At 40.4% G+C, this 14,754-nt stretch overlaps 2 protein-coding genes across 2 annotated transcripts in view; one reads left to right on the forward strand and one right to left on the reverse strand.

Moving 5' to 3' along the window:
- Positions 1-8,118, forward strand: part of LOC308077919 (tyrosine-protein kinase JAK2-like) — a 33,063-nt gene extending 24,945 nt beyond the window's left edge. Inside the window, exons 20-24 of the mRNA XM_080418917.1 lie at positions 393-517; positions 852-1,024; positions 3,221-3,338; positions 4,596-4,712; positions 5,072-8,118. Of these exons, the coding sequence (XP_080275043.1) occupies positions 393-517; positions 852-1,024; positions 3,221-3,338; positions 4,596-4,712; positions 5,072-5,179 (641 nt within the window). The 3' untranslated portion in view covers positions 5,180-8,118. The remainder of the gene's footprint in view (positions 1-392; positions 518-851; positions 1,025-3,220; positions 3,339-4,595; positions 4,713-5,071) is intronic.
- Positions 8,119-8,695: 577 nt separating this feature from the next.
- rln1 (relaxin 1) lies at positions 8,696-10,686 on the reverse strand. The gene is made up of 2 exons (XM_080418543.1): positions 10,361-10,686; positions 8,696-9,184 (listed from the first exon to the last, which is right to left on the reverse strand). The coding sequence occupies exons 1-2, from the start codon at positions 10,551-10,553 to the stop codon at positions 8,832-8,834; spliced, it is 546 nt and encodes a 181-aa protein (XP_080274669.1). The 5' UTR covers positions 10,554-10,686; the 3' UTR covers positions 8,696-8,831.
- Positions 10,687-14,754: the final 4,068 nt, after the last annotated feature.

Raw genomic sequence — 14,754 nt, forward strand, 5'->3', positions numbered from 1 at the left:
GAAACTTAGTTTTCATTGTAATACCAATACATAGGAACTTAATGTTACTTTCATTGATCCAAGCCGGAACATAAATAAACATGCTCTGAAAATGCACGCGACCGTCTCATCTGGCCACTTAACATGACTGCCGTGTTAAGTGGTCAGATGGGTTGATAATGGTTTAATGGGTTGAACACCTGAACCCCAAAACAGTTAATAAATTACGGTTATATTAATTGCAAATAACAACAAAAGTGCTTAATGTCCTTCTATGTTTTATATGTACAGATTTTTAACTAAACCCCAACATTCATGCTCCTGACATGTAGCTCTCAAGTTGATTTGGGTTCAAGGAGGTTCTAAAGGACTTTACCTTTGTATTAACTCTTAGTTCTCCGTCTCTGTTCCAGGGCGAAGGAACCTGAGGTTGATCATGGAGTACCTTCCCTATGGCAGTCTGAGAGATTATCTCATCAAGAATAAGGACCGCTTTGATGCCAAGAAACTGCTGCACTATGCATCACAGATATGCAAGGTACAGTAACATTCGTTCAGATAGAAAATAACGTTGTTTGGGACAGTGACAAAAAGCCTATAAATGTGACACCTCTTTATCTTTACTATATGGTTGTTATATTTTCAGAGGAGACTGCAGATTATAAAACAACATCCCTGTTGTATAATTAGACAACATAGTGCATCACAATGCGTCATTGCACCATCAGAAAGAGAGAGAGTTTGCTTTCCTTGTCTGTTAATGTCTTCCTTTCTATGCCTCATGGTTACAGTACATCTACATGCACAAAATGGCACATGAATGAACAGTGTTGTCTTCATGACATTTACGTGTTGTCGTGTCTCTCTTCCAGGGTATGGACTACCTTGCCACTAAGCGGTACATTCATCGAGACTTGGCCACAAGGAACATTCTGGTTGAGACTGAACTGAGGGTGAAGATAGGAGACTTTGGTTTGACCAAGGTCCTGCCACAGGACAAGGAGTACTACACTGTCAAAGAACCTGGGGAAAGCCCCATCTTCTGGTGAGGAGGCATCAGTGCATTTTTATGTAATGGCCGAAGGCCAAGTTATCTAGAATGGGGTTTGTCTACATGTGTCTAGCTAGGTAAGTGATTGTGATTTGTTAAAAGGTTAAAGCACTATATTCTGATTGCTATAGAGTGTTTGTTCAGTCACAGGGGTCTACCCGTCTCTTCAGCTTTTTGATAAACAGAAAATACATTTTCAGGTAGGTGACAAACTTTCAGCCAATCAGGAGACCCATTTTATCAGCTTCATTTTTAGTGTTCCACTTCCAATTTTGTCTGCTCATTTCTTTGTGTCATCACTTCCAATTTCACTTGTCTAATCTGTATCCTGTCTGAGTTCTCTATCCTGATTGGATAAGATTGGTATCCCGACCTGAACTTTTATTTTCTGTTTAATAAAGAGCTGGAGAGACATGGAGACTCCTGTTACTGAACAAACACTCTACAGCAATGAGTACTATCAGAATATACAGTAGAGCTATTTAACACTTATTTTAACCAATGCAAATCACTTACCCTTCCTTTAATCACAGCTAATGCCACTATCTATGTGTATGATGTCACAAAACAGAACCACCAGTGCAGTGCAATATGCAGAGCTGTACAGATGTTCCGTCCTGTCATGCTTTAATATGTCGTTTAAATAAAGAGAATGAGCATGTGATTATTACTGTAAGTAGATAAAATGTCAAGATATCACAGATGTCTCTTGGACATAAATTAGGACACATTATAGCTCTCGGTAAGGCGTGATTCTGAACTGCATGCCCACTGAGATTGGTCCACTTCCCATTTCCACTAGATGTTTTTGGTGAGCGGAGAGCTTTTGTTTCCCCATCCCCTGACATCATTAAATTCCCTGTGCCCACATTATGCGGCTGTTCTGTTGATGCCAGAAGACAAATCTGTTTCCTCAGCAGAAAACCATTTGCATCTCCTCCAACCTGCCAAATCTCTCATTTAAATTGTAATGTACAAGGTGCAGGCACACATGGTTCTTAAAGGGAATGGAAGACAACACTGATTTAATAAGAGACTAGTGCTGTGCGGCCAGATTATGTGCCATATAACTAGCAAAACTTGAATTGCACATGAATGTAGTGCACATTGTAAAGCGCTTTTCCATTTAGAGTATAGCATAAATTTACTAGTTGTTACTTTTATTAGTTTCTACATGAAAATATTTTCAATTTACGGTTCTTTGCAAAATAATAATAATAATAATTTAATTAACACGATTCTGCCTACTCCTGTATGACTGTATTTGGAAAAATGCAATAAACTAATTGTAAAAAAAATTAAATCACATGAAACAGAAGGTCATCTGTGTCGCATGGGGGCATAAATAAGATTCTCTGTTCCTGTACACCGAGACTTGTTCAGTGTCTCTGCTTATATTGTATTAATGTCTAGCCAACATCTTCTTCACTCAACATCAAGTGGATCTTAACCGCTTAAGGCCTATTTTAGATTAGCTGCCAACTCATAACGTGCCACGCGGCTATTTTTGAAAAGGTTTGTTGCAATTGTTTTGCACATTTTTGCAGAAGGAGCGAGTGCATTCTCCGGCAGCGGCAACAGCCGCGGAACGTCCGCGGAACTTCCGGTGGAGGAGCGGCAGCTCCCGGCAGTGACTGCCGGCGGTGGAGCGTCAGCTGCCGGCGGAGCAGTGGAACTGCCGCGGAAACTGCCGGTGGAGGAGCGGCAGTCGCGGAACTGCCGGTGGAGGAGCGGCAGTCAACTTCTTTTTCCGCCGATAAAGTATAGTTTTGGACCATGACGGAGCCGCGCCGAATCAGCAGACCTTGAGGCCAAGGAGTCACGCCCGAGCGCCTCCAGGCGCGAGTGCCCGCGACGACCGGCCGATGGTCTGCTATTCGACTAAGCGGCGTCCGAGTTATGTACCGATAGGCACAGAATAGTAAATAATATTAGTGGGGACTGCGTTACACAAACGCAGCACACTCCCAAAGCTGACGCCACCGGCAGCTCCAGCCGCCGCCGCCGCCGCCGCCACCGGCAGCAGCCGCTGCCGGAAAATGCACTCGCTGTCCCTCCATTTTTGTTCATTTTCGCCTTTAATGACGCGCCCAAGATAGTACTGTCGGGGTGACAGTGGTTAAATGAGTGTGTGTGCCTGTCATTGTATTAAATAAACACTGCTGCTGTGTGTGTCACGGTGTCTTACAGGTATGCTCCAGAGTCTCTGACCCAGTGCAAGTTCTCTGTGGCATCAGATGTGTGGAGCTTCGGTGTGGTTCTCTATGAACTCTTCACTCACAGTGACAAAAACTGCAGCCCACCAGCGGTACGTCATGCTCTCCCTTCTCACTCTACCTCATCTCTTAAAGCGGCACTATGTAAAAAAAAAATATGAATACAATTTAATTTTGTCCAATCTGTATGGTAGAGCTTACAAATACAATATAACTAATACAATTGGGGTGGTTGTATTTAGTCTCCCTGCTCTTCTATCGAGACATTTAGATTGTGTCAAAGGTCATGTCTCACCTAGACACAGGATCTGACACGAATGTTGACCTGATGGTCAAGATTCAATTTATCCCCCGAGCAAGGAGGCAGGCTCTATTAGCTCGATGGTAGAAATTTCAGCAGGGAACCGGGTCAAATCCGGGTTAGAAGAGGAAAGTTACATAGTGCAGCTTTAAGGTGTGGTGTAAAGTTAACTCACATTCATTTAAACTGCTGTTTGTGTCATGAGTACATCCACACAGAACACAAATATTATACAGTGCATTAAAGGTCTCAGTCGCCACGACTGATTTCAGTCATTTGGATTCCATAGAAGCTAGCATGTCTTCTATGAAAGCATGTTGCGTAGCAAAAATAGCCTATGTAATATCTACAAGCTCTCTATGCGTCGCAGACGCATTGAGAGTGTCTGTGACGCAAGCTCTCAATGCTTAAAGCCTCAATCAGTGATTTCTTCACTTGGTTGGCAGTATGTAGAACAGCAAGAACAATATTACTAGAACATAATAATTGTACATATTATGTTAATTGTTTAGGAAACAGCATGTCTTCTCTCTATGAAAGCATGTTACGTAGCAAAAATAGCCTATCTACAAGCTCTGAATGCGTCTGTGACGCATTGAGAGCTTGCGTCACAGACGCTCTCAATGCTCACTGCTTAAAGCCTCAATCAGTGATTTCTGTTCGGTTGGCAGTATGTAGAACAGCAAGAACAATATTACTAGAACATAATCATTTTACATATTATGTTAATTGTTTGGGAAACAGCATGTGAGGGACACCTTGCACACTGTATCACAAATCGCACATTAGGACTGTCTTGACATTTTATTTTGCTTTGCTCCATGTACATTGTGGTAAAACATGTAATTTATTTACACAAAGGAGGTTGATTTTTCACCGCATATAAAAGCAGCAACCTGTGTGAATAAGGCATCACCAGATTAATGGTTTGATGTGAAATATTTGCCGATGCATTTTCAGATCATTTATTCATCATGCACCCGGTGGGGTGAGCGTGATGATGAATAACCTATCCCAAACCAAATGCAAACTACTTTTTCCTATGCAGGTATTTATGGACAAGATGGGTACTGACAAGCAGGGTCAGATGATCGTATACCACCTGATCGAGCTGCTGGTTAAACAGGGATACAGGCTGCCTGCCCCTGACAACTGCCCCAAGGAGGTCAGTAACTCTTAATCCAATAAGACCGGTAATGCGTCTGTGTCTTTTTAAGATTTCTTTGGCTATTCAAAAATAGCAAATGTACAAGCTCATAGCGTGGCACCGCGAGTGCCGCGCTATGAGCTTGTAGATCTGCTATTTTTGTTGTCCCTGGAACGACATATTTTTAAAATACATATCATTTTGGGGGTCCTTGACATGGAAAAGTTGGAGCACCACTGATATAGCAACATCTCTCTCTCTCTCTCTCTCTCTCTCTCTCTCTCTCTCTCTCTCTCTCTCTCTCTCTCTCTCTCTCTCTCTCTCTCTCTCTCTCTCTCTCTCTCTCTCTGTCGCGCTCTCACTAATATGCCCTTTAGATTCAGAAGATGATGACAGAGTGCTGGAGCAATGAACCATCTCAGCGACCCACCTTCAAGGCATTAGCCCAGAGTGTGGACACCATACGTGAGAGCAAAGAGGGATGAGGACGGTGACCTTTTGGCCTTGAACCAATAACTCAGTATTCCCAAATTCTCAGTTGTGTGCCCACTGCTCACTCATCTGCAGGATGCTGTGTCCATAATCACCTCTACACCACTGATGTTTTTATTTTTTAAAGATTTATTTATTGACAATGTACACATATCATTATCATGTCTCTCTTTTTTTCCCCTGCCACGCCCAGGTTTTTTTTTTACAAAACATACTAAAAAGACCCCAAAAAAGGAAAAAGACAAGATACACAAAAAACACCTTAAAAACAGAACAAAAAGACAGTCCTCCCAAACCCTACCCCCACCGCTTTCCCAAAATGGTACACTACTCAACTTTTAATACTCAATATTATCCACAACACCTTTTGACAATATCAGATAAAACAGAAGAGAATTAAATCAACTATGAGAAGATATTGATGGTAGAACATTGAAGAAATTGACCCAGATTCTTTTATATATTGCAGGTTTTCTCCTTACATTGTACAGTATCTTTTCTGGTGTGCAATATGATGAAAGTTCATTCAGCCAATGCCTCTGTGAAGGCGAGTTTTCAGATTTCCAATTTACTAGAATAGTTTTCTTCGCGGCTGTGCTGGTACACCACTGGATTTCTGTCTGGTATCTCACCACAGCACAGCTTGCCTGTAATCAGTTAGGAAGCCCTTATATGTAGTGCTGCGTACTGGAAGTTCTCTGATAGCAAATTATTTTTGCTGTTCTAAAAGGATACTTTTTCTTTGAAAAAAAGAAAGGTACCTTGTAATAATGAAGTAAATAATTTTCTGCGTAAATTATACAATACAGGCATTTGGTTTCTGCTCCAGATTCAAATCGCTTCCTCAGCAAAATGTATGATTTTATACCATTTCAATCAAATAATCAAATGTACATATTTACACAAACGTAGGTGTGCATCACCTAACTGGTGTATGAATGGACCAAAGAGACATGGGGACCACTTCTACTGTATGATCACTGCATTATAGACTTGGAGACAGTTGCACATCTGACTGCACTTCAAATCATGAATGGACACATCACTGAGCCAAATCCAGCTGAACCAAGCTTAACTGTACTGGTCTTGTGTGGCTGCGCACATTTGACTTCAGTTGACTGGGATTATATTAGCCTCTAATGCCTGAGTTATGCTTAGTTGCGTAGGTGTCGCGCACCGGCAATATCTGATCTACTAGCTCAAAAGGGGGAGGGGGGGGCGCTACTTCGTTGGGCAGGGCCTATATGGGGAGTTGCGTCATGAGCCAAGGAATCCAGGGAAAATGTTTTTTTTGTTTGTTTTTGTTTTGTGACTGTACGACCTACGGCCCAAGATTTATAACATACAAAGTACGAACGGAGGGGGCAAAAACATAATCTCCTCTCCGGCCTTCAGCTGTCTGAGCTATGGTGGAGATAAAAACAAGGAACCTTTACGACAGCTTGTGAGCTTGTACATAGTTTGGCTATTTTCTGTGTGTTTCACTGGCGCTGTCGCACAACTAAGTATAAATCAGGCTTTACTGTTGATGCCCCAACTCACCCACACACTGGAACAATGCTGGAAAATGGCCTATGGGGGGGCCAAGACTGCAGGCATGAACGGAATTACCAGAGAGACAAGTGCTAGAGTGCAGAGGAAGAGACCACTGGCATTGTTACGGATCCAGAATAGACTCTTGAGAGACATTTCCTGCAAGGAAGTCAGGCATTGTAGTAAAGTGTAGCATGTTTGCTCTTTTTACAATATTCCAAGCTTAATGGTTGGGATATTGTTCAATGTTTTCATCGTAGAGAACCAGAAGTGTTGATGTTTTCTTCTTTTTTTTTTTACTAAAGCCTGGTTTAAAAGCTCTTCTCATGAGGGAATCCCTCCAAGTGTTCAGGCACAAATTGCTTAATCTTAATGTTTGCCCTTTCCATGTACAGTAGAATCGACACACAGTAACCTTCACCCTCTTGTAGAACTGAATGTACTTCTGAATATAATTTTTCTTAAAGGGAACAGTCTCAAAATATGTTATATCTTTCATATCTTTTATGATTATTAAAGTGTGTATATAGGCAATATAAAATTGTCTATAAGGCTATAGGCTATATTATCTTGCCAGAAATATCTAATTTGTACGGTAAGCCTTATGAGCCTTACTCTGCATATCTGATATTGAAAAAAGGGAAAAGCTTGTTGCTGTAGGCTTTTTCTTTTTCTTCATTTTTTTTTGTTAACCTTTTTTACCTTTTGTTTTAATATTGATGAATGTAGTATTCTGTATGTACCCCAAAACTTTAAAAAAGAAAAATTGGTTATTTCTTGTGGCCCAGCTGCCATGCAAGATTAATATTCACAAGAGTGCAACAGTTTCAATAAAAGAAATGTAGATGACTGAAGTCAGGTGCTTAGTCATTGTCATATTTGCGATGTGAGTAGAGGTCGGCAAGAGGAAACTCAAACAGAGTAGCGTCCTTGTCTGAGTGTTGGGTAAACACACACACCCCCACACACACACACACACACACACACACACACACACACACACACACACACCAAAACACATTTAATATCCCAACATTTCAAGCATGTTTCAACACCTACAGTATGCAAATGAACCTACTCTCCCATTAAGCTTGCGTGCACAATACATATACACACATCCCCTGTCAAAGACACTGGTTGCCCTCTAACATTGTTTAGATTATTATCTCTCTGCGTGTCTCTCTCTCTCTCTCTCTCTCTCTCTCTCTCTCTCTCTCTCTCTCTCTCTCTCTCTCTCTCTCTCTCTCTCTCTCTCTCTCTGTCATAGCTATAAGGCACAATGATCTACAGTAATTGCTATCTAATCCCAAAACTTGTTGCTTTATTGTCTTAATAATAAGATCTCTATACGATGAATCTGATTTGATGACTAAATCAAGGAGAAGACGATGAATTAATATGCTGGTGGAATAAACCTAATGTTAACTTTGAAATGGGTTGTGTGTTCTGTCTTTTGCATGTCTTATGGAGAAAACCACACTATAGCTTACAGACATACTGTACGCACAAATATGAAGGTTCAAAAGGTTAAAAAAAAAAGTGTCTCCTCAAGTAGCTTGTTAGTAATGTTTTAGGCCACAACTCAACATGACTCATTCTATATGGATTCATTAGTGTTGACCCCGTGGGTCAGTTTGAGGAATAGAGGTCAGCAACAGGTTCACATTAGTATGCTATTAATGGATAATAATGGAATAATGTGTACATATTCACTTGTAGGACTAGTCTGCAGGCGAGGCAGCGTGCTCTTTAATGTATTCAAGTGGGGGGAAATATTTGCCTGTATTTGTAAATGTTTTGTTTTCATTTTCTTTTTGGATGGTTGTAGTTCAGACATTAAAGCAATATTGGACAATACAAAGTATTATGAATTTGATAATCATATTTAATAGTTTTTAGACATAGAAGACATAGGAGAAATTCAAAATGTTTGTTCACTATCAGAGTTAACCACTATATCCTTGGCATCCATATTTTGGGGATGTCATTATGGGTGAAACCTTTCAACAATCTTTTCAATTTATCTCCAAAAATAGATCTAAGCTCTCAGTGGTTAAATTAACGATCAGCATTTCACTGTGCATCAAACACCTCCCCTGTTTCACCACCTTCTCAGCACAAGTGTCCAATGTCATTCTTAGTACAGCCCTGGCTACAACACATCCCTGCCACGCCCAGGTTAAAGTTCCTCTTCCTCTTGCTGGGTGTGGACGTGGAGTCAGTGGGGGGGTTCCGTTCTTGCTCTGCTAAACCTGGGGGCTGCTGAAACCACTCGTGTTGGTCCTGGTTGCCCACTGGCTCCCCGGGGTCTCGTATTGCACCGAAAAGGGACAAGAGGTCTGCCAGTGAGTGAGATGAGGGTGAGACTTGGAGAGGAGAGCGGGCATCTGTTTCTAAGTCATGTTGCCAGGTGTGCCTGTTATCCCCCTTATTGACGTCAATGTAGGAGCTCATCTGGAAAGGATCTGGGTGGGAAAGAGAGAAGAACATAACCAATAGTCAGCACACATTCACCATCATCATCCAAATGTATGTATTTATGCCTACACACTAAAAGTGCTGGTGTTAGTATACCTACACACATAGGTTCCAATCAATATCTCCACAGGGATTATGACGTGTATTATAGCACTTGCAAACAGGTGTTGCCTGAAATTTATATTGTGATGTGTGTGGATGAGCACGGACTTGTGAGTCCTGTGATGGACGCTGTTGAATTCAGGTGTGGAACAAGAGCATGGACTCTGTGATTGACTATCTTGTACATAAGAGATCATTTTGAAAGTTGATTATAATTGGTCACTTAAAACGATTGAAATTAAGTCTAGTTGTAATGAGAAAAGCCCACCCTTGAAATGAGCTGTCCGTGGTGCTGAAATCAAGGGACAAATATTATCAGCGCAACCTCTTTTTTCATCGTCTGGATGGCCGAGCGGTCTAAGGCGCTGCGTTCAGGTCGCAGTCTCCCCTGGAGGCGTGGGTTCGAATCCCACTTCAGACAGTAACCTTTTCATGGGGTTCTCATCTTAAACAAGCCAAGTGCTTAATGAGTCTTCCAGTTTAGTGGACCTTGTATTGTGAATTTGTACTTCCATGTACTGTGATTCTCATGTCTTACTAAATAAAAGTACATCAATCAATCAATCAATCAATCAATCAATGATTATCCAAGAATAATCAACTCACTAATAACGACAGTTAGGTAGCCTATAGCTACCTTTTAACCAATATGCTCGGTTTAGTAATTAAGAGCTCAAGAAGTAGCTATTCTATGGAACAGTCTCCTATCCTCAGTTAACTAAAAGTCTAGGCCAAGGGTCTTCAAAGTTTTTCATGCCAAGGACCCCCTAGCCGAGAGAGAGAGAGATGAAGCAGGGACCCCCAATAGACATTGTAAAAATGGACTTTGTTTGACAGCACTGTCATCAGTGTATGTTGGATTCATGTTAATGTGTTTTTTCGGGATGCTGGGGTTCAAGTGGTTGATTCAATGTAGAATTAAGATTAAGACCCCCCCTATAGTACCTCTGGACTCCCTAGTCCCTAGGGGTCCCGGACCCCCTGTTGAAGACCCCTGGTCTATGCTACAAACGTCCATTACATGAAGGAAAACGGTAGATAGTAGCTATGTTTTAACTTACCAAACTCCTCCCTTAAGGAACGCTTCCACCGGGATCCACCGCAGGTGTAGATGACGGCTCTGATGAACTCTCTCCCGCACAGTTTAACCCCATAGGTGCCGATCACAACTTCACTGCCTGCATCGGCGTCCACGTGTCTGCACATGCTGCCCACACCTACTACCAGCACGATGAAGGTCAGCCTTAAAAGCATGTTAACCTGACTAACTGTAATCAATACAACTTTCCCTTTGCAGATTGCTTTATTTCCGACTCCTCTCTAGGTCTTCTCCTGCACTCTGCTGCAGACAGTCAATGGTCAAGAAGATGTTTGAGTCAGTCCCTCCTTAAAGTTTATTGTAGCCGAGTATGTTCTTATGCTCCTCTGTTCAGTATTCACGGACCTAAACCTATATATAGGCAAGACCACACCTCTCTACCCTATGCGTCACTGGCACGCACGCGCACACACACACACACACACACACACACACACACACACACACACACACACACACACACACACACACACACACACACACACACACACACACAATATTTAGAAGTGGGGCCCATGCACACACCACCTAACAAAGCACCACACAGTGTGCTATTGTATATATTGTAATCTACTATTATTATTATTGTTACCATATTGCTATTTTAATGTGTCCATTGCTACAGTGTTGGGGAGCCAAAACCAAAGAGTGTTACTCTCATACTGTATACCATATGAGATGTAATAGCCCTGGATCAAGACCGTCATAGATTTAGTTTATCAAGTCTGAAATTTGCTTGTAAGCAAAATGAATGTCAGACTCAATAAGATAAATCTATGAGGCTAGAGATGTAGCCTAATAACAAATAATTGCTTGTCTTGAATCTTAGAACACTAAGGCAGTGTCAGGTACCTGCAATTAAACATAAAACTATGTAAATTAAATGTAGAGTAGGTTCTAGACAAGGCCTCTGTTTATTATGTACTGGATATAAAAAATCACACACACAAAGTCATCAGCATTCTTTAATTTCACTAGTATATTTAGACATACAAGGACGTTTTCTCTGTGAGGTTTGTGCAATTAATTGCAACAGTATTAAGAAAAATACATTCAGAAGGTTCTAAATAAATCAATAGATAAAAGTAAATGACAACTACATATCCAGTTTACAGTTTGTACTTCACTGTATGGCACCACTGAGATTTGAAAAACAAATGATTATGGTGTGGCCTAATGTCTAATCTTTAATTATAAGTTACCATGTGTGTACAGTAGTTTGAGAATGAAGCTACATAAATCACAATGTGGCATTCTACAGTTAGGAGATTTTTGCCTGATGATCTGATTGGTTTATGGACACAGAAATTAAAGGTAGGGTAAGTGATATTTTTTGGTTAAAACAAAAAGTATTTTGTTAAAAGGTTAAAATACTATATTCTGATAGTAATCATTGCTATAGAGTGTTTTTTCAGTAACAGATGTCTCCCTGTCTCTCCAGCTCTTTAATAAACAGAAAATACATTTTTCGGTAGGTGTCAAAATATCAGCCAATCAGGACAAAGTACCAATTTTTAAGCTTAATTTGTATAGTGTTCCAGTTCCAATTTTGCCTGCTCATTTCTTAGTGTCATCACTTCCAATTTCACTTGTTTAATCTGTATCCTGATTGAGTTCTCTGTCCTGGTTGGATAAAATTGAAAATGAAACTGAAACTGAAACGAAAATGCATTTTCTGTTTAATAAAGAGGTGGAGAGACAAGGAGACTCCTAATACTGAACAAACACTCTATAGCAATGAGTACTATCAGAATATAGAGCTATTTAACACTTATTTTAAACAATGCAAATCACTTACCCTACCTTTAAATAAAGTGTGTAGATTAATAATAACTCTTGCAGTTGCCACAATTACCATTGTTATTGCTGACCACAATGCAACATCCTGAGTGTCAACAACTCTAAGAGTGTGTGAATGACCCTACAAGGGTCTATTCTTACTCTCAGAATGTAAATCAACACGCAAGATATTGCAGTGCACTTTAACACATTTGACACTTTACACCCCCCCCCCAGTCCAATGGAAGCCCAATGACCCTGTTATTAGTAGGCAACACATGTCCTCAAACATGACGTGAATCACATTGACATAACTTACAATTATTGCATCTCCACCAAATCACCCCTTCATGGAAAAATAATGATCCAGACATTTCAAGCACAATGCTCAATGACGTCACAGTGACGTCATGTCGGCTTAGGGACCAATTCATGAGACAGTGGTAAAGAGTAATTTGCCATGAGGGATGGGACTTGAAAAGAACCCCCACTTTATGTGATTGTCTCTGACATTTTAATGTAGGGGGAGGGACACCACAGATATCTCAAAATGGTCAGGTTCAATCAAACTAATTAGTACTAATTGCAGGCATGATTTCATTTTTTAATGATCGTTTCTGTCCTCAAGAACAAACGGGCTAAAAGCCATAATAAAAAAAAAAAAAAGACGTTGAGGCTAACTACAACAACATTTAATATCATAAGTGAATCTCCCCAATCCGGGTAAAAGCCACCACAGCAATCCATCTGTGAGTCATCTTCATGATCCAAAAGTTCTATTATAAAACTGTAAAGTTCTGACCATGAGTGAATCATCAACGAGGGAATCAGACAATGCAGCTTTTGATCGAGGATCTGATTATGATATTGTTGTAATAACAGTAACATATTCCCACCTGATGCCTTGCACCTCAGTGGCACTATTATGTCACAATGTATTTGCCACACAATGGAGAGACGGGGAAAAAAACAAACAAGGAAAAAAGATTGCAATAATTACGTGTTTTCTGGTCTACACGAGTAAGGCAGAACAGAGACACGGATCACATCAATGCTTTTTGATGATGAATACTGATAATCCCCCAAAAATTAAGACAGATATGGCACCAACTAAACACATTTAATTGAAAAGAAGAATACAGTAGTATGTGGACTTTCAAAAAGATGGATAAATGAGGGATCAAAGTCCATTGAGGCCAAACTGGCTACGTTTATGACCAGTAAGGTCACTGAGTGACTGAGCCATTATATTTACGTGTGTGTGTGTGTGTGTGTGTGTGTGTGTGTGTGTGTGTGTGTGTGTGTGTGTGTGTGTGTGTGTGTGCGTGTGCGTGTGCGTGCATGTGCATGGTCTCTCAATTCTAATGCAGTTAATAGATACATGCCAGGATGCATAGTATATAAGTATGAATCAGGCTTGACATTACGTACAGGAATAGACAGTGGAACAATATTATATGCTCAGTCAGTCCATCCTGGGCCGTCGTTCAACTGATCAAGGTTTTGTGACATAAAAAAAAAACAGATATTCCAAAACGTCTCAGTCCTTTAGTGGAGATTGATGTGAATGTCTTTAAGTGTAGAAAGGTTGGCAGACCCTATCACATGAATAAAAACGATGGCAAAATAAGCATCCGAAGTAATAGCCTATAGTGCACAAGAATTAATCAAATGTAGACCATCTATGTAACTAAAGTGCACAATGCAAGGACTAACTTCATTAAGTTGTGCATAAGCTAATTCACAATTCTGCTTGTGCAGAATAGTTGATCAAGCTAAAATAAAAGTTATGAGATTTCATAGGACAATTATTCAGAATGTAGAGTATTCTCCGGGAAGGTGGGGGAATTTTGGATGCCCATCCACTGTACGGGGCTCCGGTAAGAAGCCAACAGGAGGCAGGAGACGTATATAACTTTTCAGTGTAGATAGTATACACCAGGCCTGGCATTTTGTTTTAGGGGCAAGGCCACTTGGCCTTTGGTGAGGGCACAAAGGCCAAATGCTAGGGGGCAGCAAGGCCATCAAATAAAACAGATTTTTATTAATTTAATTAAAGGTAGGGTAAGTGATTTTCTTTGGTTAAAATAAGTGTTAAATAGCTCTATATTCTGATAGTACTCATTGCTATAGAGTGTTTGTTCAGTAAAAGGAGTCTCCTTGTCTCTCCAGCTCTTTATAAAACAGAAAATGCATTTTCGTTTCAGTTTCAGTTTCATTTCCAATTTTATCCAATCAGGATAGAGAACTCAATATAGAATAAACAAGTGAAATTGGAAGTGATGACACTAAGAAATGAGCAGGCAAAATTGGAACTGGAACACTATAAAAATGAAGCTTAAAAATGGGTACTTTCTCCTGATTGGCTGAGATTTTGACACCTACCGGAAAATGTATTTTCTGTTTATTAAAGAGCTGGAGAGACGGGGAGACTCCTGTTACTGAACAAACACTCTATAGCAATTATTATTACTGATTACTATCAGAATATAGTGCTTTAACCTTTTAACAAAATACTTTTTGTTTTAACCCAAAAATATCACTTACCCTACCTTTAAGGGTTAATAATGATCTCAT

The sequence above is a fragment of the Gymnoscopelus braueri genome (genome assembly GCF_963280865.1).
Source record: "Gymnoscopelus braueri genome assembly, chromosome: 22".
Taxonomy (NCBI): domain Eukaryota; kingdom Metazoa; phylum Chordata; class Actinopteri; order Myctophiformes; family Myctophidae; genus Gymnoscopelus; species Gymnoscopelus braueri.